The 27,583-nt window shown below is 31.8% G+C and overlaps 2 protein-coding genes and 1 long non-coding RNA gene across 3 annotated transcripts; 2 read left to right on the top strand and 1 right to left on the bottom strand.

Moving 5' to 3' along the window:
* Positions 1 to 142: 142 nt before the first annotated feature.
* On the bottom strand, positions 143 to 27,017 carry LOC121250461. Its single transcript, XR_005937792.1, has 4 exons — positions 26,809 to 27,017; positions 15,820 to 15,827; positions 11,815 to 11,826; positions 143 to 154 (listed from the first exon to the last, which is right to left on the bottom strand). It is a non-coding gene; the product is annotated as an uncharacterized LOC121250461 (long non-coding RNA).
* LOC121250460 (auxin-responsive protein IAA29-like) lies at positions 11,707 to 13,613 on the top strand. The gene is made up of 4 exons (XM_041149589.1): positions 11,707 to 12,308; positions 12,412 to 12,665; positions 12,769 to 12,865; positions 13,351 to 13,613. Exons 1-4 carry the CDS (start codon positions 12,013 to 12,015, stop codon positions 13,400 to 13,402), a joined length of 699 nt encoding a protein of 232 aa, XP_041005523.1. The 5' UTR covers positions 11,707 to 12,012; the 3' UTR covers positions 13,403 to 13,613.
* Positions 17,652 to 21,616, top strand: LOC121250459 (beta-1,4-mannosyl-glycoprotein 4-beta-N-acetylglucosaminyltransferase-like). Its single transcript, XM_041149588.1, has 2 exons — positions 17,652 to 17,806; positions 20,141 to 21,616. The coding sequence occupies exon 2, from the start codon at positions 20,231 to 20,233 to the stop codon at positions 21,320 to 21,322; it is 1,092 nt and encodes a 363-aa protein (XP_041005522.1). The 5' UTR covers positions 17,652 to 17,806; positions 20,141 to 20,230; the 3' UTR covers positions 21,323 to 21,616.
* Positions 27,018 to 27,583: the final 566 nt, after the last annotated feature.

Below are 27,583 nucleotides of genomic sequence, written 5' to 3'. Positions count from 1 at the left end.
ATGGTTTTGATCTCTTCCTTGCAGCTTCCGATATATCCCGAAGAAAGAAAAAATGCATTTCAATTGATATATGTTGTTCCCAAAAAATAATCTAAAGAAATGATGATGATGATGATATATATACGTACGGCTCTGTGTTTAATTACTTCACTAGCTAACAAGGGTTGATCATGGATATCAGAAGTTTTTTATTTACATTTTTTTTTCAGTAGTCTTAGAAAAAGTTCATGTAGATGTAGCTGTCTCTTCTTGAAATGATGCATGTCTCTAGCTATCTATCAATTTTGATCGGGTTAAAAAGAAAATTATGAACGTGGAGTTAGAAAAGAGTACGCGAATTAGTGGCCTTCTTCTAATTCCTCGATCATGATGAACTACATTAATCCTTTTTTCCAGACTCACGGACGAGTCAATGCAATTTTACATGACCTTAATTGTTTTGAAATTTTGGAGTCAATTTTTTATATTTTATATTCGGATGGAAAGACCATTATATACATATATATATATATATGATCATATTGATCAGATCATCTAATTGTTATATTGAAAATAATATCTTAAGTAAATTAAAAATATAATAATCAAGAGAGTTTAAGAAAATAGTACGTGCCAACGCCACGTTCTGCGTTTTTGGTGTCTGTGAGTCTGGGACCTTCAAGATCAACTATCGGTTCTCTTCCAAGAGTGGCGAGTGTACTGCACGCGACACAGTAGCCTCAATGCACTACTTTTCAGTTTTTATGCAGTGTTTTATCTTTGTAATTTTTTTTGTGTAATGTTGTTTCTAAGAAAATAAAAATCCAAAAAAAATATAATGCCTTCGGACTTTGGTCCAAATGGAGTAGTGGTCCCCCCTTCACGTTGACAGGGTTTGGTGAACCCTACCCTGCTTAGTCGAGGTATGAGGCTTTGTAACCTCTGTCGTGGACAAAGGCGGTATTTTTCTAAGACTTAGGTCTTTAGAGATTTACTATCTGGACTAGACCATGTCAGTCACGAAAGTGTACTGGGAAGCTACTAACGATTGTAATTGACTTATTTTTCAAGTCAATTTTGTAAGTCCTCTCTTAATGAAGGGTTATGATCCTTTTTATCATAAAAAAAAAAAAAAAAACTTTTCATATATATATATAATATATATATGGCTTAATTTGGTACAAGTAATTTGGCAATTCGAAGAAGCCAAGATTTTTTTTATTTTTTTTATTTTTTATTTTTTTGTCTTTAATTTATATTAGCCATGGCCCATCTAGCTAACTAGTTTGGGCTGGACCCTAGCTTGGGCATTAAACTTCGCCAAGTATGTGGGCTTAAAGTCTAGAACTGGCTTACTCCTAGTTGGCCTTTTTTTTTCAAATTCACTGAATGGAAAGCTTTTGTTATTTTCTTTCCTAGTAATTTCCTGCAAAAAAAAATAGTGAGGACAATTAATTCATGCATAATAACACACAACACTTAACCAGAAAATATATATATATATATATATTAAAAAAAAAAAAAAAACCACTACCCTATACAGAGATGTCTACCATTTTCTCGTAGTGACAAATGCCCCCCTCACATTGTGACACGTACAATATCTCTCTAACTCATCTCTTAAACATTCGCCTTCCAACTTACAAATTTTTTTATTTGTTTTTTCAATCTTTTAATATAGGCCATCTGGTAAAATGGGATCTTCATGTGTTGTATGGTCTATTTTATGCGTTTATCTCTTAAATTCAAACAACAATTTAAGAGATCAACATTAATTTGTAAATCCATTACCATATATATATATAGATAAATAAGAAACGAACTCTTGAAATTCCAAACTAATATAAAAATAAAAGTAATAAACTAAACTAAATTATGTTTCATTTTTGTGCTCTAAAAAAATCAAACAGTCATGACTAGCGACAAAGTGGTAAAACTATGAACTTGGGCGTTTTCTGAGAGGAATAAATAGTAGTGATCCCAGGTCTTACAAATAAATGATTTATGGGCCCATCCACTGTTGAAAATATTTTCAAAATAATATATATTATATTTATTATTAATAATATTTTGAGAATTTATTTTTTAAAGTTATGAATTATTTTAGAAAAAAAGAAGTTATGGAAAGTTTACAAGCCTTGTACTATTTTGGGTTCATATATGTATTGGTTTACGTACCCATACGGCTGGGGTTCGAATCACCCCGTGACGAGGGGTTTTCATTGATTTATGTACCGCCTTCTCCAAATTGACCATGGCGTGCTGCCTAGCACCAAGGTGCTCATGTGCAAAGCGCTGCAACGCATCAAAGGGGCACAAGTGCAAGGCACTGCAATGCATGGAAAATATAAAATTTTCAAATCGTGCCCGTTGAGACTTGAACTTGGGCAAGCCCGTTGAAGAGGAAGCAAAGTGACCGTTGAACCCAATTGTGTTACCTGATAATAGACACAATAAATATACATGTTCGTATTAAATTTCAGCATTTACATCGTTTGGTTATTTATAAATGGATTCATTGGCCTACGAACGGTAGAATCACATAACGAAGAAGGAAATTGCAAAATTCTCTCTCTCCCAAAAGTTTTCATTTATTTAAAACTTGTTATTAGGATCTATTCATTCTGTAGAGAACATATTTCTAATCTCTTAGTTAAATAACAAAATCTAACAGTATTCAGAGTCTAATTTCATGTGTGTATAATGCAGTTAGACAAACAGACTTGTTCTGAGTTTCATTGTATCTTGGAGGCAAATTCATTTATAACCCGTGTGCATACCGTTATTGGTAAAGGCAAATATTGTCTTAAGGAAAGCGATATTATAACACGCTTTGAAGCAAACTTTTCTCTCACTATTTTTTGTTTTGTAGCCATTTTGCACCAACAATCTTAAGACAATATTTGGTTATTAATGGCGCATAATTTGAGAGAGTTTGTTTTAGATTTTGTAAAACTCGAACGCTTTGATGGAGCCAATTTTCGACGCTGGAAAAAGAAGATGTACTTCCTCCTAGCCAGTCTCAAAGTGGTGTATGTTCTAGCCACTCATAGGCCGTCTACAAATGAAGACAAGACAATCACTCAAAGTTGGGCAATGATCAAATGGGAACAAGATGACTACATTTGCAAGGGACATATTTGCAATACAATGTCTGACACATTGTTTGACGCTTACCAAAATAAAGCAACCGCCAAAGATCTTTGAAATGCACTTGAGGCTAAGTATCTTTTTGAAGATACTACAAGTAAGAAATTTATGGCTACAAAATTTTTTAATTATACCATGGTTCTAGGCATGTTGTTGAACAATTCAATGAGATTATGCATATTCTTAATCAATTCTCTCAACATAAGATGAAAATGGATGAATCCATATCAGTTTCATCTATTATTGATAAATTTCCTCAATCATGGAAAAATTATAAAAAGAAGTTTGAAACATAGAAGAGAGGAAATGTCTCTAGAAGAATTAGGCCAACACCTTCATATAAAAGAAGAGATTAGTGTTAGAGACAGTAATAAAGAGCGTGATTCTTTGAATTCCAACATGTATGTGGCAGAGGGAGGAAAGACCCACCAACCCATACAACCCAATGAATCATATGAAAATCGGAAGAGAAAGAATAATTTTGAAAGAAAATAAAGTCACTTTTAAAATGAAAATCAAAAGAATTTAGGAGTAAATTGCTTCCATTGTTGCAAACAAGGCCATTACAAAAGATAATGTTAAAATAAATGACAGGACTCTGGTCCTAGAGAGAATTTTGAGGCTATGATCTCTAAACCAACACTCTTGAAGGAGATAACTCCTGGTGGATTGACTCAGGAGCAACAAGGCATGTTTATAAAGACAAGAGTTTGTTCAAGAGGTACGAGCCAATGGAAGATGACCATGTTCTGTACATGGAGAACTCATCCACTGCCGTAGGTAAAGGCAAATGGACAATAAAAATGGAGTTTACCTCCAAAATAATTCTTACTCTCAAATATGTGTATAATGTACCAGAAGTTAGAAAATATCTTATATCTGGTAGTCTTTTGAATAAGTTTGGGTTTAAATTGATTTTTGTGTCAGATAAATTTGTGCTAACCAAAAACAGTAATTTCGTGGAGAAGGGATATCTAAGTGAATGCATGTTCAAACTCGATATTATTAGTTAAATTAATATTTTTCTTAATTCATATTATTTACTGCATTGTTGTTTAGAACAAATTAATGCTAGAAGCCTCAAAATTATATGATTTGATTTATGAATATGCATACAAAAACAAATAAAAAAATGTGACTTCTATATATGATTTTTTCTATATATTGCTATGTTTATATAATGCATTTAAAGTATCAAGTTATTTGGATAGTTGTACAAAGCATTTTATGATATTTGATAAATATCATAAATTATAGTATTGAGAACAACGGGTTTCTTTCGGTTGTAGAAGGAATATAGATGCCAGTTGGGAACTGAGCATGATAATCACAAATCAACCAATGGGTGGATATTTACCCTTGGTGGAAGAGTAATCTCCTGAGATCAAAGAAGCAAGCATGCATGACTTACTCAACCACGACGACTGAGTTTATAACATTGGCTTCTTGAAGCAAAGAGGCAAAGTGGCAAAGAAAATATTGATAGAGATCTAGGATTTGGCCAAAAATCAATGCTACCAATATATTTGCATTGTGACAGTTAGGAAATATTGTCATGGGCCTAAGCCATATATGTAATGGAAAGTCTATGAATATTAAGGCAATACTTACAGATGGAGTAATTATAATTGATTATATGAGATATTGCTGAAACTAGCATATTCATTAACTAAAGAACTTGCAAAAGAATTGATGTGGGACATCAAAGGGATGAGTTAAAGCCAAAACAATAAAATCACCAACAATGAAAACTCAACTCAACTCTTGAACATATCATAACTTGATTAGTTCAATGAGCAAAATACATTATATGTTTGTGGTTTTCAAGCACTGTGATATTAAAATTAGTTTTCAAACTAATTTATCATTCCAAGGTTTTAAGTATTTGATACTGTAGTGAAAATAAGAGGCTGAGCAATAAGCTCTTAATAGACTTATAACATGATTTTGTTGAAATGTTTAGTTACAAGACATTTTCAACAAGTCTATGAGTGTCAGGGGTGTTGTCATCTCTTATGCGAATTAGGTTTTGTCTCTAGAGTACTCATGAAACCAGGATATAGACACAAGGCCAATCCATGTGTCGGTTTTTATGAACTACCCAAAGAGAAGAAAATTTATATGTCAGATATATCCGACTAATCGTATAGAATCGCTAGTTCAAAACATGTCTATTATGCCATCCTGGTTAGCTTTGATGTATTTTTACTATATGAAGGTTCAAGTCAAAAAGATACATGCATTTATGTATAAGTTTTCCTATTCTAACAAGGATATATTTTGAAAATGGTAAGAGATTATTAGAAATATTTTCAAAATAATATATATTATATTTAATATTAATAATATGTTGGGGATTTATTTTTGGCAGTTATGAATTATTTTGGAAAGATATAAGTTATGAAAAGTTTACAAGTCTTATACTATTTTGGGGCCATAATTGCATTATAAGTCAATCACTTACTTAGTGGTATTGATGCCCTTGATTTACCCAAAGGGGAATCACCCACATGACAAGAGAGGGGTTTTAACTTTTTATTGATTTATGTAGAGCTTGCTCTAACCACGGTGAGCTGCCCAGCACCAAGGCGCACTACGACGTGTTAAAAGGTACAAGCGCAAGGCGCTGCAATGCATGGAAAAAATAAAATTTCCAAATCGTGTCAGTTGGGACTCGAACTTGGGCAAGCTAGTTGGAGAGGAAGCAAAGTGGAAATTTCCATTTGAAAAAAAAAAAAAAAAGTATACGTACTTTTTTTTTAGAATCAGGTATTAGGCATTTAGGCCTTATGTCAATTCCGAAGTATCTCGTTTGTTGTAAAACTTGCTACAAAAAATATTTCATTGGAATAAGAAATGGAAGAAAGAGGGCGAATCAGTATGCTAATTCCTCATGTTCTAATCAGTCATTCCTCGTGGTTTATTGTCCCAAGAAATAAATAATTGTAGGAGTAAAATCTTAATGTAATTCAAAAAAGCTAGAGTGGTAAGTCCAAGGAAATAACCTAAGAAAAAATAGATATTGTTATAGGATTTAAACAAAGGGATTCCAAATAAAAGCGCTAAGGCTACAACCAGTCCATAAATTGTTGGACTGGGTCCAACAATTGTGTCACTTCGTAATAGGCATAATAAATACACTTGTTCGTATCAGATTTCAGAAAAATGAAAACATCGTTTGGTTATTTATAAATAGACTCATTGGCCTACGAATTGTAGAATCACAGAATAAGACCATATGTGTAAAACACTTTCAAATATAGGATTCACATGAAAAAAATAATTTTTTAATAATATATTATACTATTTTTTAAAAAAAATATTCAACACTTACACAAAACATAACTCTGTATATAACATTACTCTTTTCTAATTAATGTGTAGTCCAGCTCCCACGTGTACTTATCGAATGGAAGAAAGCAAAAACAAGGCAAAGACCCCTAATACACAGAATTAAAGAGGAAATTAATGAGTGGCCGGCACTGGGAATTGCTGATCTATATATGCAAAAATATTATTACTACTGGTTTCGATCCAACATGGGAATGATAACAAGGTATATCTACTTTTTAATCTTATAAAAAATTCCGATGCATGTGCATCAACATAATTAAGATTGTGTCACATCATTTATTTAAATTTATATATTATTTTCTATTTTAATTCATGATAAGAATTAAATTATTGTCAATATATATATTGAAAATAAATGATAAAATGTAGTGGATGTTAATGTCCTCTTTAAGTAAATATTTGACAGAGGTTTATAGATGTGATATTAATTAGGAAAAGGCTGGCCGTATGGGTCCAAGTTCTATGGGCTTGTTTGGCCTTGTATTAGAGGTAGTAAAAAGTATTTAAATAATCTCAAATGCTTTTTAATGATAATATTAAGATGTTTGGTTGTTATATATTAAAGTATTTTTTATTTAAAAAAAAGTTAAAATGTACATTTAAGAAACATTTTTATGTTTTTCCTCAAATATGATTTTTCAGATAATACAAAAAGTAGTTCCAATTTTAAATAAGACTATCAATAGATGAAAATGCTCGTGCAACTTTTAAATAATTACAAATTTTCCATCTAATCTTATCACTGGCACAACACTATCTGAAATGATATTTTATTTCTATCTCAAAAAGTATTTTTTAATATTATTTTCAAATAAATATAATATGTTTGAATGTTTTACACATATAGTTACTAAAAAATAAATAACTTTTTAATAGTAGAACATTACTTGGTGCATATTTGGGATTACGGTAGAAAATATAGTGTATAGCTTTAAGGCTTATAACTTAAGTAATAAGTTCTACAATTAAAAGTTATTTACTATTTGGTTATAACCATATGTTTAAAGTACTTTCAAACATATTACATTTGTTTGGAAATAAATTTAAAAGGTGATTTATGAAGTAAAATTGACGATGATTTGATTTTTTAATAATTATGATCATATTTTTTAAAGTTTGAAAATTGTAATTATCTTAAAGTAATTGTATACATGGTATTTTAAAAATATTATCAAAATGATGATTTTCTTTGCACATACTTTTTAGCTTATTTGAGATTAAAAAGTAATTTAATATGTAATATCTAAACAACTTAATTTATCTATTAAAGAGCTTTTAAGACAATTTAAATATTTTTTAAGACTCTTAATGCAACTCTAAACAACTCTACCACTAAAAGCACTAAAGCTAAAAATTGGGTTACCAACAGATCAAAAATTAATTATATGCGGAACAGGCCGGTATGTATGGCAAAAGTAGATTCTCTTTTTTTAGCAAAATCATTAAGGAAGGGATCAGTGAATGATGAGAAGATGGAATTTGGAACATGATTAGGCGTCAAATGGTCCCCCATGATGAACACAAATGGCACGATTCCATTCTGTCTGATCCCGTCCGTCCTTCAATTCAAAACCAAACAGCATGGATGAGGTATCTATCGCTTGCTTATCTTGAAGGCAAATGTGGAAAAAAAAGATCCCTAAACCGACAATCAGGCCACAAAGTCAAAACATCACCAACCAACAATATCTAGTTCAGGAAAACATTTTCCGACCTTCACGCCATATATACTAATGAAAGGTCAGTTTCTGAATTAATTAACACGTACACGAGTACTTTAAAAAATACATTAATCAAGTCAAAATCAAATTGGTTTTAATTTTTTTGGAGAAGTTTTTATCGTTTATATATAATAATATTTATAAAGTGAGCTAGCTAGCTGATCCAATTATAATATTTTTATAAATAATAATATAATAATATTTATAAAGTGAGCTAGCTAGTTAGTACTTATGCATGCATGATAGCTAGCTTTGGAAGAAATGCTTTTCATCAAACATGGGACAAGAGTAGTTTCCGGCTAAAGCATGAGCATATAGAAAATAAATCTAATTTGGTGGACCCAAATGGTGTTGGGGGACCTAATTTATCAAAGATGAGCTGTTTGAAATATTATACCTACCTGGCTAGGGGCGTGCGTGACCGGGGAGCCGGTCCCTCCATTTATTACAAGAGACTTCTTCAAACAGTTTGATACATCAAATCGTGTACTATCTATTATATAATTTTATTTATTAAAAAATTAAAAGAAAAAAATTTTGAGAGAAGAATATAAAGTCTTCTATTTCATGAAAATTATTATCATATTTAATTCACACTATTTTATTAAACGAATGCCATACATGTTAGTATTGGTGTGCGATTTGGTACGCGAACTCGTTTTATTTTTCTTATTACAATATTGCTTATTTATTGTTAGTTATTTTTTTAAATAATTATTTTCGTTTAAGATGAGTTTATTTTTATCACAAATAATCATTTTTATCATAAATAATTTATCATAAATATTCATTTTTCAACACATGAAAGAATTAGTAATTCTTACGTACGTGATCATTTCGTATTAGTAATTCTAGCTTTCAAGTGTTGAAACCAGCTAGCTAGCTCAACGTACACACAAGAGCCACCCATTCTTTTTTCAACAAAGCATTAAGTGGACTACATATAACGAGAGACATACAGGTCAAGTACTCATCCTTCACCCATTGAAATGGGAAAAGCATCTGGTCATATATTCAACTGTAAACTGACCGACAGAGGAATATAATTGGAATTATTATGAACCATCATGTGGGTGTGGTCCTTTCCTATGAAATTGGACCAGTGATAGCTGGATGATCTCACCATGATTTCATTTAGATTAAACATATACAATATGGGACTTGTTTTATTAATATGGGTCATTGGTGCATGCATGCATGCCACCACATAGCAGTACTGCATGCCTCGTGCGGGTTCTTCAACGTCGATGATGCGCGCAGGGATCTCGCGGGCTTGCCGGTGATGATCATGATCACGTGAAATCATCCCCGGCCGTGTGGTTAATTTTCTTTCAATCTATATATATTCATTACAAGGCCTCCTCGATCGAGCTACACTGACAGGGACCCATATTATATATATATATATATATATATATATATATATATATATATATATATATGATGCAATTTGGTTGGAGGGGGGCAAAAGTTAAAACTCTGGGAACTATGTTTTCTTGTACGTACGTTGGTGAACGAGGGACCATATATATACACAACAAGTACCATAATATCGTGTTGGATTGTATTAGTAACAGAACAATTAAGCACGTACCGGTACGTACCACGTGTGTTTGCATGCAGCTAGCTTTGTAACATCAATATCTTATATATATATATATATATATATATATATATATATATATTGTATACATGATCTGTCTCGCACAAACACGATTGATGACACTTTCTAAACATCTATAAACAGGCCAACACATGATCAGTACTGATCTCTTAATTATTTATTGTTTTTGCAAGTCTTTGTCTATAGATAGTAGTCCACGATCCACGTGTCACTAACTTCGCCGTAATGATAATTATAAAGGCCTTAGTCAAAATCTCGTAATGAAATATTTTATATTTTATTTATCTATTTATTAACATAAAGAAATAATATTTACAGTTATAAAATACGTTAACATCGTGTATTTTTTTTTAAAAAAGTAAATAAATATAAGATGTACATAAAAAATTAATTTTTTAATAATAAATCTTACTTTTTTTCAAAATAAATAAATTACATTAGCACAATCTATAATTATATCTAACATTACTCATTATCATAAATCCCTATATCTCTGTGTTTAATTTAAGTTTGGCTCAGTGTTTACTTATGCATCAAACACGGCGCGCGGTGTGTTTGTCCACTTAAGTTTGAATGGAAAAGTAATTTTCTCCTCTTCATTCTCAAACTTAATTAAGCCATCAACCATATATTTATGAGTCTTACTATATACACTATATAGAGTTTAATTTTCGTTTTCATATAAATCATAATAAATTCAGAAAATAAAAGAAAAATAAAAATTCGCATTACAACTATTAATACGGTCGATAATTAATCAAGAAGAAAAGTTAATAATAATGCCGCGTAGTTCGAAATGTCAGGACTCGTCAAGCAGAAAAACAAAGAAATGTGTAGTGAACCCAACCACACAGAGGAAAGGAACATGTCCAACACTTTGAGTACAAGAATGTTAAAGTGTGCAGGGCCCACCACCCTGGTCCCACGGTTTGACTCTCGTGACACTAGCTCACTTAATTAGGCAATTAATTCAGAACCATTAAAAAAAACAAAAGGAAAGGAAATTAAAATCCGGTTTGTATTCGCAATCTATCTCAATCCATCGCAACTCATCTTATTATTATTTATTATTATTTATCAATTTTAATTCATAACTTATTACTATTCATAACTCATCTCATTACTATTCATAATTCATCTCAACTCATCTTTAAATACAAACGATACCTAAATCAAATCTACAGTATTGGTCACGAAAGATCCTTCAGTTCAGCTCATGGAGGGCCACCATATTGGGAGCGTGGACACAACGTCCGCAATAACAACACCGTAAGGCTTACATTCACTTACATAGTTCAAATTTACTAGCTTTTTTCTGATCCACCTAAAATTTGTGGAAAAATGCAAGAGAATCTTTTAGTAATATATTGAATAAATAATTAAAAAAAAATAAATTTATTTATCATCTATTTTTTTATCATTCTCTCATCATTCCATAATCTGAAATTATATGATAGGTTCACAAGTGAAATATAATAAATAATTTTTAATTATCTAATATCATATCATACGATGATGAGTAGATAATGAGAATTAAGATGATAAAAATTATGATAATGAATGACATTACTCATTAAAAAATACTGTATATGTAGTAATTAGATGAGCCCTCAATTTCAACGAATCTTCGATTTTAATCGTGATTTATTTGGTCGTGGGATGGAGACCAAAAGAATCCATAGATGTCATTCTATAATTACACGTACATGATGAGAAAGAACAAATTCCAAGGAAGAGGAGCTAGCACAGTAGTGTGTGTGCCCCCCAAGTACGGAGAAGTAATGGGATGCCGGATGCGCGTGAGTAGCTTTAAAAAGAGGGTAGTGTTGTTGGGGGGGGTGGGGACTAGAGTTCAGAAAACAATGAGCAAAGGAACAGCACTGCAACTGGGTCGCCCTAAAGTGGAGCACTGACATGGACCCCTTTCCTCTTTGTTTCCCAACACCCTGTCCCCACTCCCGCTCACCCCGGGCTATCCCCATTTACTGCTGTCTCTCTCTCTCTCTCTCTCTCTCTCTCGCGCGCGCGCCATTAAAACCCCTACTATGTGGAAGAATCCCAGATTTCCTAGACGCCACACGAAGTCGTTCACTTGTCCTTTGCTTTCACATACACAAAATCCGTTCTTGGTTCTTATTTTATTTGGGTTTCCTTTTTGTATTGTTGTTGTTGGATTGATTACACATGGAACTTCAATTGGGTCTCGCTCTTCCAAGCAATCCTTCCAAAGGGTTCGATTTGAATTACTTTGCTTCTGAGCCTAAGGAGATAGCCATCTCGAACAGATCGTTCACTGTTGCGTCTAGCTGCACAGATATTAACGACAACAACAAAAAACGTAGTTTCGACCAAACCTTTGAGACTGCTACGGATAGCACCGTGCCTCGAACGCTTCCTTTGCTGCTTTGGAACCTCCATCCAAACGAGGAAGACGACCCCAAAGACCTCGAGAATCATTCTTTAGTCACCTTTAACAACAAGTAAGTTCTCTCTCTCCCTTTTATATTCTGTAAATTTTGGGGCTTTTTTTTTTTTGGATAAGTAACAGAATGATTGAGGTTGTTTGATTGAATTGAAATATAGAAAAGATGGCGATAATGGAGATGGTCTGGTGGGGTGGCCACCCATTAGGTCACGGTGGTGGAATAAGAGGCTTTGCCACGAGAACAATCGGGCAGTAGGGCTGGAGAATGGATTTGCTTTTGGAATCAGAGGATCAAACTCAACGTACGTGAAGGTGAAGATGGAAGGAGTTCCAATAGCAAGAAAGATCGACGTAAGCCTCCATCATTCTTTCCAAACGCTCACAGAGACCTTAATGGACATGTTCGGGCAATGTAAGTACAATTTATGAAAGTTTTTGTATTGGAATATATTGTTCAACGAGGAACAGCGAAGCAGGGGATTGACATGTTTTCCCTTTTTTGGTTTTGTTTCAAGGGTGGTTGGAAACGGGTCAGAAGGATTTAAACCAGTATAGGCTTGCTTACCAGGACGGGGAAGGAGACTGGCTATTTACTGAAGATGTATCTTGGAGGTACTGTGTATGAATTTAATTATCAACTGCAATTTGAGCTCATAAAAAGGAAAAACGTCCTAAAAATGTTAAGATTGTGTTTGGATTTTAAATTAAGTTGAATTAAGATGATAAAATATCGTTAGAATATTATTTTTTAATATTATTATTATTTTAGGATTTGAAAAAGTTAAATTATTTATTATATTTTATATTAAATTTTAAAAAAATTGTAATGATAAGTTAAGATGAGTTGAGATGATTTTATGAAGCAAACGAACTCTAAGTGTTGAATTGATTGCATAAACAGGTAGCCAAGATGACCAACTTGGCAGCCACTAAACTAGTGCAGGCCCTCGATCATTTTGTTCATTCTTTTCTCCAATTTAAATATGTTAAATAATTATAAAAAAAAAAAAGGAAAAAAAATTAAGAATCGTATTAAATTGTTCGAGGTATGCAACTTTTTTTTGTTGTAACTCGTGATGGAATTTATGTTTTTGCAGAACTTTCAGTCGTTCGGTGCGACGTATCAAATTGCTGAAGAGTAGCCGTTGATAGAGCTAGCTAGCTGTAGCACGCTTTGCATTCCTCCGAGTTTAGCTCTATATATACAAATTAATTAGTAGACTCAATGCAGTTTCATTTGCATGAATTTTGGATGAGTATGTAATTAATATATGGTTTACGCATGCAGTAGATCACGAACAACCTAACTAGCATGTATATCCTATATATATATATGGATAACCCATTAACCGTTTACCCCAAAATGAAATATATATACATAATTTTATAGGAAAATCCTATTCTCACGTAAGATTTTTACCGAAATCTTCTATCGAATTTTTTTTAATTCTTTTTTACTTAATGATTAAGTAAGAATATTTAGATGAATATGTAATTTTTTTTTAAATATCTAAATAGTTTAAAAAAAGGTCAAGAAAAAAAAAAAAAAAAACTGTTTTGAGTGTTCGGTAGAGAAATGTAATGGACGTAGCAACGTCCAATTTTATAACTACTTGAGTACTTCACGCTGCTCTAAGGTATCTACAGTATCACACTACTATTTTAAGTAGTATAATTTGATTTAAAAGATAAATTTTAAAATTTAAATTTTATAAATCATATATAATCATTTAAATAATGTGATTATGTGCTCTACATTGACTTGCGAATAGAATATTTATATTTAAATTTCCTTGAAATTTCTTTTGCTTATTTGAACTTATTTATTCTTCTTACTTTATTATTGACATCCATCTTGGCTTTATATAATGAGAAACACTACTCCCATCAAATTTATCTATCGAATTTTATTTGATGGTTAAGGAAGTATTTTTTAATAAGTTTGTAAATTTTATTTTTGTAAAAAATATTTAAAAAAAAAAATTGCACTGTTTGGTACCCATTTGATACCCATTTTTCGGTGTGAGTAACACCACTCTATATAATTCCTCAGAGTATGTATCATGTATTGGTGACCCGACATTGTGCATCAAATATTTTGGCAGTGGATATTTAGGGTATGTTTGGGTGCTGGGTTAATTGTCTCAGCCTATCTCAAACTAATTATTGATAAGACTTGCTACTTTTTCACCTTTTTATAAAAAATTTAAAATATATTTCAATCTATTTCATATATTTAAACACATCTCAATGGAATCACAAAATTCACTTAAAACATCTTAACTTAGTACTTCTATTTACGTATCAATTCACAGATCATTTGAGATCATCTCATCACCCAGACGAAGCTTATCTTTGCATGACTTTAGTTATGAGCCCTCAGGGCTTGTAAGTATTTGTCACTTCAAAGCTTTCAATGTTCTTATTAGGGGTGGGCAAGGGGGCCTCGCACCCGCTACCCCGCCCCTTCTACCCCAGCTCTGCATGGCAGGGCGGGCAATCCCGGTCCGCCCATGTGAGGGCGGGGCCCCTCGCCCTACATCTAGGGCTCCTAGCGGGAAGGGTCCAACACTGCCTCGCTCTCGCTTACATTTATATATATATATATAAACATAAATATATATTTATATTTTACAAATTGTGTATATATAAATATATATTACACTTTGTTATAATTGTTCACAAAATATGTATTGAAAAATTTAAAAATTACATAGTTTCAAAGCTAATACACTACAATTTACACAAAATATGCACTAGCAAATTTAAAATTTACATAATTTTTAAATTATAGTTATATTTACAAAATTTAAATTTATAATTTGGGTTTAAAAAAGTATTTTTAATTATTTTTTCACTTAGAAATAATTTTTAAACCAAGTCAAATGTAGTATTTTTTTTAAATAGATGGAGGCGGGGCGGGCCCGCACCCTCCCTCTTAGGTGGGGTACCCCACCCCTACATCCCGGGGGTGGGGGACAGGGGTGACCCCCCTACCCCAAGCAGGGCCGAGTGCAAGAAAGGGGTGGCCCTAATCCGTAGGGGATAGGTAGCACTCTAGTTCCTATCCACCGAGTAGCTGTTTTTCTTTTCTTAGATCTCTGGTTAGTCTGTAATGAATTGCAACTATTTGATATTTATAGCCCAGAGACTGACTGGTTGATCAGAGCTACATCACCAGGAAATTGCCCATTAAAAAAATCATCTTCAAATAATTAATATGCAATAAATTTGTAAGAAATCTGTAGTAAAATTTGCAGTAAGTTTGTAAGAACTTGATCTAAAAAATATAATATACTTTGAGTACTAGTGGCCAAGTGGGTTTCATTAAGGCATGTTTGGATGATGAGATAGTTTTAAATGAAAATTAAAAATTGAATAAAATATTATTTTTTAATATTATTATTTTTTTAAAATTTAAAAAGTTAAATTATTTACTATATTTTGTATGAGAATTTAAAAAAATTATAATGATAAAATGAGATGAGATGAAATTATTTATATATCTAAACAAAACCTGGATATTATTCATAATAAATTAATTAATATATATTTTCTCAGTTGACTTAAAAATCTTCATTTTTTAGATGCTTCAATCAAATGACTCAAAAAAGTCATTAATCCTTATAATAAGGTCCAATTAAAGAAATGCAGCTGATTAATTAAAGGATTAATTACAGTTTTTGGACCAACCACGTTTTCGTATGTCGTCTGGCTTGACTTCACATTTCATTAATCGTATCACAGTGTTTACTGCTAAGTCAAATCATTTAACAGTTGATTACAAAATAAAAATAGGAAATTAGCAATCTTTGCCACGTTAGTGACCGACGTTAGCAATCTTCGTCAGCTGACGTGGATGACGTGGTAGCCTTGAATGACACGTCAGTCATTTTCTTTTGCTAAATGATACTGTTTCACAGTTGGCTAATGTTATTTTTTATATTTTTTTTATAATTATATTATATTTTATAAAATAATTTATATAAATAATATTATTTTATATAAATATCTTCAATTTAATACATGTTTATATCAAAATTATATAATTTTTTTTTAAATACATCATTACTCTTTCACGTACAGTTTATCTACAACCGGACATAGGAAGTTCGACCCATACACCAAATTATCAATAGAGTAACCATAGATGTATAACTTTTTTTTTTTTTTTTCACAATTTTTTATAATTATACTTTAAAATGAAAATATTTATATAAAGTAATGTTACTTTTATAAGTTATTGTATAAAAATATTTCTTATTTAAAATATAGTTATATAAAAATTATGAAAAGGATTGTATTTCTACCATTTTCCTTGTCAATATAAAAACATGTAACTATAAAACAAAAATATATAATTACTCATCAAATTATTAATTTTTGACAATCAGTTTCTCAAACTAAAAGAAAAATATGATTTACTCCCTCTTTAAGAAATTGCAACAAGTGCCTCTTATTAAAAATCTAAAAAACTAGAAAAAGATAAAGTAAAAACTGAAAATAACTCATGACAAATTTCACTGGTATGACGGTTGCGAGGAGATGATCAACAAATGATAAAATGTTAGGTCTACAAAATATTATAAAAAATTATTTTAAAATTAATATAATTTGGTATAATATGCTAAATCTATATTATAATAAAATAATTTTATAATTTAATGTACTATGTCAAATTATTAAATATTTTCTTTTAATTTTTATATAAAAATGATATTATCAAGTCGGTACGTAGAGAATATCTAATAATATACTTGTATGACAAAATTTAATTTAAAAACTAAATTTTAAATTTTATAAATTAAATTTTATCATTTAATTGATCCATTTTATACACCAACTTAAAATTGAAAATAGAATAACTATTTTTATATGGACGAAGTAATTTATAGTACAAGTAATTAGGTAGTATTTGGATGTTAAATTGAGTTTAGTTGAGTTGAGATAATAAAATATTGTTAGAATATTATTTTTTAATATTATTATTATTTTAGGATTTGAAAATTTTGAATTGTTTATTATATTTTATATTGGGATTTGAAAAAATTGTAATGATGAATTGAGATGAATTTAAGTTCCAAACGAAGCCTTAGGTTGTGTTTGGATGTTGAATTGAGTTGAGTTGAGTTGAGTTTAGATGATAAAATATTGTTAAAATATTATTTTTTAATATTATTATTATTTTAAGATTTGAAAAAGTTAAAATATTTATTATATTTTTTGTTAAAATTTAAAAAAATTATAATAATGAATTGAGATAAATTGAGATGATTTTAGTTATCAAAAGCCTTGAGAAAAATTTTTGAGCGGTATCCTTAGCAAAATAACACTTGTTCGTTTCTCCACGCGTCTTGCTTTCGTTGGTTGCTTTTTCAATAACCCTAAGGTCGCAACTGCAGACCCGCAGGGGATGGAAACTGTCCTCAGGTTGTCTCTCCTTGCTTCACTCCGCCATCTCATTCTCACGTGGGCACTCGACTCTACCTCTCTCTCTCTATCTGGAACTGGAACTGGCGGGAATGCATTCAGGACCTATGCAAATGCAAAATCGTGAGTATTAGTTTGTAGCGTGATTTTCTGTACTGCTTTTCGAATTTATTTGAACTTTGTTTCATTAAATGGAAGATTTTCCATTATATCTTTTAGTTGGGTTTCCAATTTATATCTTGCTGTTCCTTTACCAATTTCCATCTGGGGATGAGCTATTGTAAGAATTACTTGTCCTTCTTCATTGAACCATTAAATATTTTGTTCAATGTTTGGAAACTTACCCCCAAAAAGTAAGCCTTATGTGCCAATTTTAGTTAGCTCTGCTGTAAAATTTGATGCATCTGTTTCAATGCCCATCACTTTGAGCTTCATCTCATACATACTGCAATGTCCTGTAAAGAATAATTGTGCTTTATATGCATATTTATACTGCAATGTCCTGAATAGAACGAATTCCAGCTCTTAATGTGAGTGATCATACTCATGTATTTGGGCTAATACTTATAAAAAAAATGTATTTGGGCTAAAACATTGCGCTCTATTTTTCCATCATTTTTCCCTTTTTTGAGTAGGTCTTTACTGAAAACCTAGGTTGTGAATCACAGGGACCGACACTGTTGCAGTCATATAATTATTAAGAACACAAAGCTCTCTAAATTGGTTACAGGAAAATGTTAGATATTTTAATCTAAAGGTTTCTCTTTTCTCCCTAAATCTTTAAGCAAGATAGATTCTGAGCATGTTTAACATTTCCCTGAGAAAGAGGTTGCATATTCTATTTTTCTATTTTATTTTCCGTAGTATTTTTTATAATTATAAGAATCTTCCACACTTTTCTCTGGGTTTTAACTAGCTTATCATTACAAATTTTTATTGCGGAAATCTAGTCCTCTCTCAGCTTGCAACAGTGTTGTTTGTTTAGAATTTCAAGCACGGTGTCCTTTTTAAGGACAAGTTCGAGTTTTGCAAGATCATGTTTTATTTCTTGTTTATGCGGATCTCAACTTTGAGTGCATCTCTAAGGGTTGCACCATTGGGAAGAGAGCCAACGTCGGGCTGCATCTAAAGAGTAATGCATACAGTCATGGGTTGTGCAAGCGCCACACACTCATTTTGAAAAAGATTGGAGTCCTTCGTTGAAAACTTAATTTTTTCATGTGGGTCCTATATTTCTCATTTTTCATGTAAATGACGTCCATTGCCATTGGTAAAATTTAAGGAGGCATTATATGTTGAGGAATAATCTCACATTGCCTGTGGACAAGGTCTTGGGCATGTTTATAAGGAATGAATAATCATTTCTTGTAGAACCGGTTTTATGAGATGAGTTAGACCCATGAATTTCTTTATAGTATCAAAGCCTACCACAAGACGAATGGGAGCTCACACTACTTACTCCGCGACAAGGACCAGAAAAAGAATATTGGCCTGCACGTGAGGGAGGGTGTTGAAGAATAATCTCACATTGTCTGTGGATAAGGTCTTGAGCTTGTTTATAAGGAATGGACAATCCTCTCTTGTTGAACTGGTTTTATGATATGAGTTGGGCTCATGAATTTCTTCATGGTATCAGAGCCTGCCACAGGAAGAATGTGGGCCCACGCTACTTACCCCATGACAAGGACCAGGAAAAATACTAGCCTGCACGTGAGGAAGGGTGTTGAGGAATAATCTCACATTGCCTGTAAACAAGGTCTTGGGCATGTTTATAAAGAATGAACAATCTTTTATTGTAGAACCGGCTTTATGAAATGAGTTAGGCTTATGAATTTCTTCATTATAACTGATAAGAAGAATTCCATATTTTATGGTTAGCAGACCATTCTATCTCTTTGTAAGATTTTGAGGATTGTCGCCCATGTGATCCTTGTGCTACAAATAAACTTGTGCTGACAAGCGTGACCTGCATTTGGGTTTATGCATCAAGACTCTTTATCTCTTTGTAAGATTTTGACGATTACTTATCAAAAAATAAAGAATAGATTTTGAGGATTATCACCCATGTGATCTTTGTGCTACAAATAAACTTGTGCTGACAGTGTGAACTGCATTTCGGTTTATGCATCAAGAACTCTTTAGACCAATTTCAAAAGAAGTCTAGAGTTTGGGAATACTTTATATTGGATTTAAATGTTTGCCCGTCTTTACCCATCAAAACATCTTTGCTTGTCTAGAGTGATGAATATTATGTTACGGTAAATTTTCCATCTATCTTGGAGAAGGGATTGTTAATGCTTAGATGATTGAACGTGATTCGACTAGAAAGTTTCTTTCTGTAGGCAGTTTCCTCTTTTAACATTGTCTAGTGCTGGCCTTACCGGCTAGCTCCTGCATTAATTTGTTTATAGAAGTAGTTATCATAGAGTTCCTAACATATATTTTGATTTTATGCAGGTGAGCGAATTTGGAAGGCACTTGATTTTTCCGGTAGTTGAATTGGCACAACCATGTCAAGTAGTTATCCTAATCATTCTCCTTCAAGACATGGCAACACGAGCTGTCCGCCTGACCTCCAGACGATCACCACCTAAGTTTCTTTTCATCATACTCCTGATACTTATTCCTATTTGTGTGATTGGAATTTTTACCCATGGCCAGAACATATCCTATTTTTTCCGACCACTATGGGACAATGCCCCACCCCCCTTCAAACACCTCCCACACTATTATGCAGAAAATGTATCAATGGACCACCTTTGCCACCTCCATGGCTGGTCCCGGCGATCCCAACCCCGTAATGTTTTTGATGCCATCTTATTCAGCAATGAATTGGACATACTGGAGATCAGGTGGCGTGAGCTTTATCCCTATGTCACAAAATTTGTAATCCTCGAGTCCAATACCACCTTCACAGGCATTCCAAAGCCTCTCTTCTTTTCTTCAAACCGAGCTCGATTTGCTTTTGCTGAGGGGAAATTTGTCCATGGTATCTTATCTGGTCAAGTGGCAGTTCACGGATCATACAAACACCCATTTGAACTCGAGACCCAACAACGTAAGGTTATAAATCGATTAGTTCGCCAGTCAGGGATTTCTTATGGTGACATTCTTATCATGTCAGATACTGACGAGATACCAAGCCCACATACCATGAAATTAATGCAATGGTGTGATGGGGTGCCACCTGTAATGCATCTCGAGCTCCGGCACTATATGTACTCATTTGAGTTCCCCGTGGATTATAGCAGCTGGCGAGCCACAACCCACATCTATGGCCCTGACACCCTTTACCGGCATTCTCGCCAAACTGATCTTATCTTCTCTGATGCTGGATGGCACTGTAGCTTTTGTTTTCGGCACATCCAGGAGTTTGTGTTTAAGATGACTGCTTATAGCCATGCAGAACGTGTAAAGCAGAAAGATTTTTTAGATCATGCAAGAATACAGGAGCTCATTTGCAGGGGCGATGATCTCTTCGACATGCTACCTGAAGAGTACACCTTCCAGGAGTTGATTAAAAAGATGGGATCAATTCCCCGATCGGCTTCTGCTGTTCATCTTCCTGCCTACTTGATAGAGAATGCAGATAAGTTTGAGTTCCTTCTCCCAGGGGGCTGTTTGAGAACATCTGAATGAAGGTTTCTGGTCATCCAAAGTACAAAATTTTGGAATTTTGTAGCTTGGAACTTGGGTTGTCCCGTCTCCTTTTTTTAATAAAGAGGCTCTAATGCCTGGAAGTTCCCGAGGATGTGAAAAATATAGCGCTCGTTACTTTGGATTGCCTTTATTAATGCACTCGAACAAATGAGAGTTGTACTAAACTTTTTCCGCCTAAATTAGTAGCTGCGAAAGGATACCCTTTTGATCTAAACAGAATACTGCTTTGCCTGTTTCTTTTGTCTATTTGATTCCATCTACATTTCGTATGAACATCTGCATTTTGTTTTGCAGCTCTTCTAGCAGAAGATCGCTAGCACTATTTACATCTATGGCCAATGTCATTACTCTTTTCCAAGGAGAACAGGGATTGATTCGTTGTAGGCGGGCAGGTAAAGGGATCTTCTAATGGGCAAGCAATAAAAGCAAGGATATACTTATATTTGCAAGATAAGACATCGTTTGTTTTCATAATCATTTTTATTTCATGTCATCTAATTATTATAATTTTTTAAAAATTTTTACACAAAATAAAATAAAAAATTTAATTTTTACAAATTTTAAAATAAAAATAATATTAAAAAATATATTTTTTAATAATATTTTATTCAACTTTTAATATTTATCTCTAACTTATTTTATTTATAAAAATAAATGAAGCATAATCTTCATAAATATTGATGTGAAGCTCTTTTATCAAAACACGTGCATTTTGGCACACAAACCCTGCTTCTGAGTAAAATTGATGAGTTTATTTGCTTTCTATCTCAAAATGGATCTTTTCGCTTTATGCTAATTCTTGTATTATTTTTATTTAAAATCCATATTTTTTTCTAAAACAAAAGGCTGTAATATATTTATTAATAATTGTCTTGTTTTGAAAGGTCGCCTCTTTTGAGAGGGAAAAATATTTAAAATACTGTGAGAAAATACAGTATAAAACTATAAACTGTCAAAATTTATATACCAGTAACCTTGATTTTGGGAAGAAAAAATGTAGTACACAACCCGTCTATCCCCCGTCGAGTATCATTTATGTTAACTAGCCGACAATTAAAAATATTGTTGCATAATTTATTTTTCATTTTAAGGATAAGATCTTAAAAAATATGTATCTTATTTACATCCTGGGTATGCAAACTGCGTATGGTCCTTTTAAAAAAAATATGAATATCTTAGATCCGCATGAAAAAAATTATTTTTTTAATAATAGATCTCACTTTATTTAAAGAGAATATACACGACATGTACAGCTTATAATTATATCTAGCATTACTCTTTTACAATTTATATTTAGAATTAGGATGCTAAATAATAAATGAATGGTTTGGAAGCCACATTGCAAAAAGAAAAAAATGATAATATGGAAGGTTTAATTTACACCACAATGAGAGAGCATAGACTATATATAGAGCGAATGGAAATCACTATTTCAATTATTGCAGATTTTACTCTATTTAGCCCCTCGCAAAGTGACTGAGAGAACTATCATTGGGTTCATCACATGAGTTTAATCTTCAAAATTTGATGATTTTTAGCTTTAAAATCCTGACATTGGATTCACCATATCTCAAATGTCAAGTTTTTAGCTACAGTACATTTTATTTCATCTTCAAATTTGAAGACTCACTTATTCATACTCTATAACTATTATTTTATTTACTTAAATTATTGTTTCCCAATTTTGAGCCACAATATATTTAAGTTGAAAAATAATAATTTAAATATCAAATTAAATTATTAATTAACATATAGTTAGTGTAATTGTAAAGTATGAAATAAATAAATGAAAAATATTATTATTAACAAAATAATATGATGAATCCAATAACTAATCTAATATGAGGTTATGGATAGAAAAATTTTGAATTTATGAAAAATATGTATTTTTCATTAAATTTTAAAGATAAAAATGATGAATCCAATACAAATGCTACGAGAAAAGTTGAAAACTCCCATCCTACTTCTTACCCATGAAAATAGAGTAGGAAAACACTGAACCCACGAGGGTTTGTCCCGACAATGGGTCCTGGTAGGTGTTTTTTATTTTACATAATGATTAAAGAAATATTTTTTAATAATTTTGTAATCTTTTTTAAAAAATATTTATAGGCATACAAAAAATGTATAAAAAAATAAAAAATAAAATAAAAAGGCCAAATAATCTTCTCGAGAGAATTTGTCGGGCTAATAGAGGGTGTAGCCCGACTCAATAGAGTAAGCTAGAAATTGCAAGAGATATTCCACTTGGTCTTTACCCAAGAATAGGTGTCCTACCAATTCAAAGTTGGCCTAATAATGAGACTTAGTGGACAAAGGAGAATTCCTGTATTTTTTTTAAAGAAATGGTGGTTTAACTTTACATAAAAGTTTCTCAAGTGCATCAATCAATTTCTTGAATATGGTACTTGATAATATGTGGCACTCAGTAACTTAAAAGCCTTTCTTGGAGCATATATAAATGATTAAATGGTTTGTTTCTAGAGAAAACCAGGTATATTAGGAGGATTGTTTCCCAAAATCATATGAAAGTTTAAAGAATACTTGTATAGTGATCAAAATTCCTATTTTCAAGTTTTAAGTTATTGTTTGAATTTGAAGATCTTAAATAATCGAGAAATAGATATATGAAGTTGGTTCTATAGTATTTATTGTTATCTATATCAAATTTTTTTTAGAAACGTTCAATATTTAATAAAAATTTTAAGATCCACTTTATATATTATTTCTCTATAATCTTTTTCTCATACATAGTATCGATCGACCAAGCTGTTAGTAAGTACTTAATACCGTGGTTGGTATTTACTCGTACGTATAAATCTAATCAACGCACCATAAAAAGTGGTGGGAAAATGTCAAAAATATAGATAAATCATGCAAATCCTATAATATTTAATATTGCATGTATACCATTTTTAATGTCATGTCTATCATTTTAAATTGGACTATCCAATTTTATTATGGTTTCATTAAAGGTATTGAATTCACATAGTAGAAATCCCAATATTGAATCTTAAATTCACTTTACTTATATGTTTCAACCTGGGTTGTTGATCTGATTGACATAGAAAAGTAGAATTGATAAAGGTATAGATCCATCTCTTGGCATTAATTGAGTCGTATTTAGATAACTATTGATTGCATATTTATTGAAACTTTTTTTAAGGGAGTTAAATAGCTGATTCTCCTATGAGAATCAGATGATTAACTTTTATGATGTTTAGACATGAAGTACTTTGAGCATATGATTGTTGTTAGTACTATTTTGGTACAAAAAGTGAATGAATGCTGCTGTTGCTGTTTACTTGTGACCTAAACAAATTATCTATTTAAAGATACCCAATGTACCTAGTCGTTTTTTATTAACGATCTATTGAATAAAATGAGGTTCTTTGAACGCTGTTGACAATCTTAGAAAAGTGTCATCCTAAGAGATATTGCGAACTGATTGTCTTAGATAATTAATTGTCGCAAAAAGTAATGACTAGACAATTATGATTGTCTTTGGAGGCAAATGCCCTAATCGCTTTGCCCTCAATGAAAAATAAATTATGGTTATCTCACATTCTTTTATTTAATACAAGAGATTTATATGAAACCTTGAAGTCGTAAATTAAGTTTGATGAATGACATTTGTGGTCACCTTGTAAATTCTTAAAAATCACAGTTGGACTTGCTGACTTGAATTAAGGTTTACATTATAAGTTTAACCTAAATGAGATTCACAATGAGTCATCGCTGACTTCATGGTTCTGCAAAAGATTTTTATATGTAAAAATAAAGTCTCTTGGTAGGAGTATGTTTGAAAAGTTACTACACATTAGAATGCACATGGAGAGAAATGATCATTAAACACCACTTGAGAGTTGTGGTTTAATAATTTGTAGTTGATCATGTGATTTCTCTCTACCTCATGGTATTGCTCACCGTACACATGATACTGATGTGTTCTATGATCATGTGGCGTAATTGGAAGCATTTTTTGGTAAGTACACACATTCACCATAAATTTTGGAGTTATGGTGAAAATGGTATATTGACAGGCTTAGATTGGCTTACTTGCAAGAGCAATCGCCTTTGGCGCTACAATGAGGTAGCGAGCAAATATGAGACAATGTGTCACTCGATACTTGTCTAGAAGGGACAAGTTGTAAGACACAAAATATATGTCGCCTTAGTGAGAGCTAAGATGAGGTCCATTATATTTAATAGGATCGTGCATGGTTACCCACAATCCATGTAGCCCGTGATTTAGCCAGATGCGAGAACCTCTTTGGCATTTCGAATAGCGAGCAAATGGAGGGACTCGGGTTAGGCATTGAGATATAGATTAGACTAAGATCTATATGATGTATTGAGATTAGATATACGCTCTTTCTTTTTTTAAAGAGAACTCAACCGTAGCATGTATTTCATACTACATGTACTTTTGCGTCCAACTGTAGAGGTGAGTGAATAAATCTCTGCTTCCTCATTGTGTGAGTCTTGTAGGTTATAATTGATGACCTTAATTTATTTATACCCTTAAGAAACCTTTGAGTATGTCACGAGGTTGATATTTTAGTGTTTGCTACTTTGGCATATTATCTATGGCCATGAATGATGTGGTCCAAAGAGATATTGCTGAGAAAGTGACTAAACTGAAACTAAATGACGTGAGGGCGAAGGGAAAACTATTTGATAACACATCGATAATAGAGTGTACTCACTACTGACAAGTTATGTTACTTCTTAATAGTTGCAACATAGCTGTGAGTACATTATATTTTATGGAGATTGAGCACTGCTCTAAGTTATTTAGACTCGAGGGAGATTATGGATGCTTAGTCTGATGTGACCAAATGAGTCGGGGTATAACAAGACACTTTTAGGGATGTTGCTAAACTGGTCTTCTCTCGAAGAGATTTGGTATATTGCTCCCATTTTTCTTTTATAGCCGTGCTTGATGGTTGCACAACCTATTTGCTAATATAAACAAGATTGAGAGCATATTGAGGGATGCAGACTTGAAGTTTTGCCCACTATATGTGAGTGGGAAATGTAAGAAAGGGACACCCCTTCACCTTCTCTTGGAGGTCATGAAGTGGTTCTTAAACCACTTCATGAGCCTTGATGGCTAGCCTTTAATGGCTAGCCGGGTGTTATGCTTAGATGGCCTAGTTTACATAGCCAATCCTCTCTCGTGAATTACACTTGACTCAAAAAAGAGAACCATCTCTCTCTCAAATAGTTCTCTCAATTCACAATATCTAGGTTGTGAAACGTGAGAGTGTTGATATAGTATTACCACGTAGCACACTCCATCATCGATGTGAAAATCGTGGATGAACAATGATGCTGGAGATTTTGTGGAACAATCGCACTAGATCTACGATTTACCAACAAGGTGGTATCGCTTCCGCTATGTACTTTGATCTAGTATTTCTAACAATATAAAATACAAAGACTTTAAAGTCTAAGGCTACGTTTAGGTAGCGAAGATATCTCAACACTTTTCAAGTATTCTCGTACGGATGAAAATACTTCACATGCCAAACACAGTGAACCATCTTCGTACCAAAGTCTCTCCAAAAATCACTATAATATTTATCACTATTATATATAAATAAAAAATAAAATCACTATAATATTTATCATTATTATATACAAATAAAAAATAAAATCATTATAATATTTATCACTAGTATATATAAAAAATAAATAAAATCACTATAATATTTATTACTATTATATATAAATAAAAAGAAAAATCACTATAATATTTATTACTATTATATATAAAAAATAAATAAAATCACTATAATATTTATTACTATTATATATAAATAAAAAATAAAATCACTATAATATTTATCACTATTAAATATAAATAAAAAATAAAATCACTATAATATTTATAATAAAATCACTATAATATTTATCACTATTATATATAAATAAAAAATTAAATCACTATAATATTTATCACTATTAAATATAAAAAATAAATAAAATTATTATAATATTTATCACTATTATATATAAATAAAAAATAAAATCACTATAATATTTATCACTATTATATATAAAAAATAAATAAAATCATTATAATATTTATTTATCCGTCACATACGTCAATTTGAACAAGTAAAAGTCTACAAGTTATACTTTTATCAATCTAAGCTGGTCTACGGCTAGCGCAAAAGGAAAAAAAAAATGTCGCCATTACTCGAATAAAGACTCCTTGAAAATGACTTTCCA

The sequence above is a fragment of the Juglans microcarpa x Juglans regia genome, chromosome 2D, assembly GCF_004785595.1.
Source record: "Juglans microcarpa x Juglans regia isolate MS1-56 chromosome 2D, Jm3101_v1.0, whole genome shotgun sequence".
Lineage (NCBI taxonomy): Eukaryota > Viridiplantae > Streptophyta > Magnoliopsida > Fagales > Juglandaceae > Juglans > Juglans microcarpa x Juglans regia.
This window is presented reverse-complemented; position numbering and strand designations above follow the sequence as displayed.

Excerpts from the sequence above, each read along its gene's own strand:
- LOC121250460 (XM_041149589.1), top strand. The coding sequence starts at position 12,013 with ATGGAACTTCAATTGGGTCTCGCTCTTCCAAGCAATCCTTCCAAAGGG. Across the intron at positions 12,309-12,411 it reads TTAGTCACCTTTAACAACAA|AAAAGATGGCGATAATGGAG; the intron begins GTAAGTTCTCTC and ends ATTGAAATATAG. Across the intron at positions 12,666-12,768 it reads AATGGACATGTTCGGGCAAT|GGTGGTTGGAAACGGGTCAG; the intron begins GTAAGTACAATT and ends TTTTGTTTCAAG.
- LOC121250459 (XM_041149588.1), top strand. The coding sequence starts at position 20,231 with ATGGCAACACGAGCTGTCCGCCTGACCTCCAGACGATCACCACCTAAG.